The 2472-nt window shown below is 67.7% G+C and overlaps 1 protein-coding gene across 1 annotated transcript; it reads right to left on the reverse strand.

Annotated features, from left to right (window-relative positions):
- FOXE3 (forkhead box E3) lies at nucleotides 1-1219 on the reverse strand. The gene has a single exon (XM_069788340.1). The coding sequence runs from the start codon at nucleotides 1217-1219 to the stop codon at nucleotides 26-28; it is 1194 nt and encodes a 397-aa protein (XP_069644441.1). The 3' UTR covers nucleotides 1-25.
- Nucleotides 1220-2472: the final 1253 nt, after the last annotated feature.

Below are 2472 nucleotides of genomic sequence, written 5' to 3' on the forward strand. Positions count from 1 at the left end.
TCCAGCCAAACCCTCCCAAACCCCATCACATGTACCGCTCGAGGCCGGGGAAATTGGGCTGCCTCATGTAGGTGTTGCTGGAGCCGAACTGGCCGAGCGGCGACGCGGAGAGCCCCAGGAGCTGCTCGCCGTGCTCGGCGCAGGCGGGGGGCCGCATGGCCGGCAGAGCCAGTCTGTTGGGAGCCCCGTAGAGCTGCGGGCTGCCGGGAGAGTAGCTGCCCTGTGCCACGGGCAGGTGGGGCGGCGAAGCGGCGTAGGGGTAAGCCAGGGTGTTGGGGCCGGCCCGGCCCAACAAGCCGGGGCTGACGGGCTGAGCCTGGAAGCAGGGAGGCTCGGAGGTGCCGGTGGAGCAAGCGGGAGCCAGCTCAGCTCCGGGCAAGCCCAGCGACGGGTGGCCCAACTCGGCGGGCGGCGAGGGCTGCAGGGCCTGCTGCCCGCTGATGAGGCTGTCGATGCTGAACATCCTGGGATGCTGCGCCGGCGGTGCTGCCCCGGCCGCGTAGGGGTGGAAGACGGCGCCGGAGAGCTGGGGGCCGTAGCCGGGCGAGCAGAGGGCGTTGGGGTAGGGGGCTGTCGGTGCCGCGGGGCGGCCGGCGGGCGGGGGCGTGAAGGCGCTGGAGTTTTGCATGTAGCCGGGGTAGGTGGTGATGTCAGTGCGCTTGAAGCGCTTCCTCCGGCGCAGGAAGCTCCCGTTGTCGAACATGTCCTCGGCGGCCGGGTCCAGCGTCCAGTAGTTGCCCTTGCCGGGATGGCCGGGTTCCCGGGGGATCTTGACGAAGCAGTCGTTGAGGGTGAGGTTGTGGCGGATGCTGTTCTGCCACTTCTTGGGGTTCTCCCGGTAGAAAGGGAAGCGCTCGGTGATGAACTTGTAGATGCCCCCCAAGGTGAGCTTCCTCTCGGCGGCGTTGGCGATGGCCATGGCGATGAGGGCGATGTAAGAGTAGGGGGGTTTGCCCCGCTGCACCGGCCGCTTCCTCCGGCGACCCCCGGCGGGGGGCGGCTGTTCCTCGGTGGGGGGCGGAGGAGGAGGAGGAGGAGGAGGAGGAGGAGGAGGAGGGCTGCCCCCACCGCCCCTCGGCTCCGGCTTCACCGGCGGCGCCTGCCCGGCGGGCGGAGACCCCCGGGCCGGCCCGGGGGAACCGGGACTGGCCGCGGCGGCGGGGCTGGGCGCCGGCAGCGTACACATGCCTCGCAGGCAGGGGAAGCCGGCCGCGTTCATATACGGCCCTCGCCTTCCTCCTCCTCGGAGGATTGGGGGGGTCGGGGTGGGGGGGGGGCAGCGGTGGGAGAAAGAGCCCCCCCCGAGGGGAGGGGAAGGGGAGGGGGGGCAGGCGCCGCGGCAGCTCCCGGCGCTGGGGAGGTCAGTCCCGAGCAGCTTTGCAATATATAGGGCGGCCGCCCCCCCTCCCCCGAATCCCCCCCCGGAGGGGCGTGCGGTGCCCGGCCCGCCCCGGCCCCTCTCCCCCGGCGGGAGGAGGAGGAGGAGGAGGAGGAGGGAGGGACCCTGGGGAGGGGTCCCGAGTCCTACGGCTAAATCCCTCAGCCTCTGCCCGGGGTTTGATTTCGCAGCCGTGCCCCCGAGCTGTTCCTCCCCCGGGGGTCCCGGGTACCAGCGCGGCGGCCGGCCCGGCTCCCCGGCCGTTCTCCGGGGCGCTTTGCTTTCTTTTTAACTGATGTTTTTTCCCAGGAGAAAAACTAAACCAAACGAGTCCCGGAGGCCAGAGCAGGGCGAGTTTGGTGCCGCAGCCAGCCCCCAGCAGCAGAACAGGTAACCTCCCGCCGGGCCCCCCCCACCGCTTGGATTTCGTTATCTTTTTTCCCTGGGAAAAGCGCTCAGAGGCGGCCCGGGACACAGCGGCGGCAGCAGCCGGCCCCTCGGTTTAGTTACTTTGCAGCCTGGCGAGACCTCCTGCCTAAGGAAACCCTGGGAAAAGTTTTTTTCTTTTCCCCACGGGAGAACAGAAAACGGTCCGCAGAGCTCGGGGCTGCCCTCGGGTACCTGCCGCGGGGTGGGCAAGGGATGAGGGGCAGGGATGGCATCTTGAGGGGTGGCCGGGGGAAACAGGGGTCTCTCTATCACTGCAGAGGGGCTGAGCCCAGGGCTGAAGCTGAAGGAAGGCACGGGACTCAGAAAGCCCTGCTGCATTTCAGGGAAAAAATCTTCAAGTCTCATCCTGCACTCCAGAGCTGGATGGAACCACAGCCCCTCATCCATGGCATATGCCGATACCAGAGCTGGGGGGGCTGCCGGCTGCTTTATCGGCACCAAAAAAAGCTGTGGGCTTTCACACCATCCTCCCCCATCGCTGCTGAGCATCACCTCTAAGCCAGATGCCCGCCCATGGAGAGCCTGGCCCAGAGCAGGTAAGGAACCACTGCATAGGGGTGGGTGGACAAGCTGAGGGACTTTCATAGCCGGATCACAGCTTTACATGTAGCTACAGGTCTGTGTCCTAAGAATACAGGTGGAAA

The sequence above is a fragment of the Haliaeetus albicilla genome, chromosome 8, assembly GCF_947461875.1.
Source record: "Haliaeetus albicilla chromosome 8, bHalAlb1.1, whole genome shotgun sequence".
Taxonomy (NCBI): Eukaryota; Metazoa; Chordata; class Aves; order Accipitriformes; family Accipitridae; genus Haliaeetus; species Haliaeetus albicilla.

Excerpts from the sequence above, each read along its gene's own strand:
- FOXE3 (XM_069788340.1), bottom strand. The coding sequence starts at position 1,219 with ATGAACGCGGCCGGCTTCCCCTGCCTGCGAGGCATGTGTACGCTGCCG.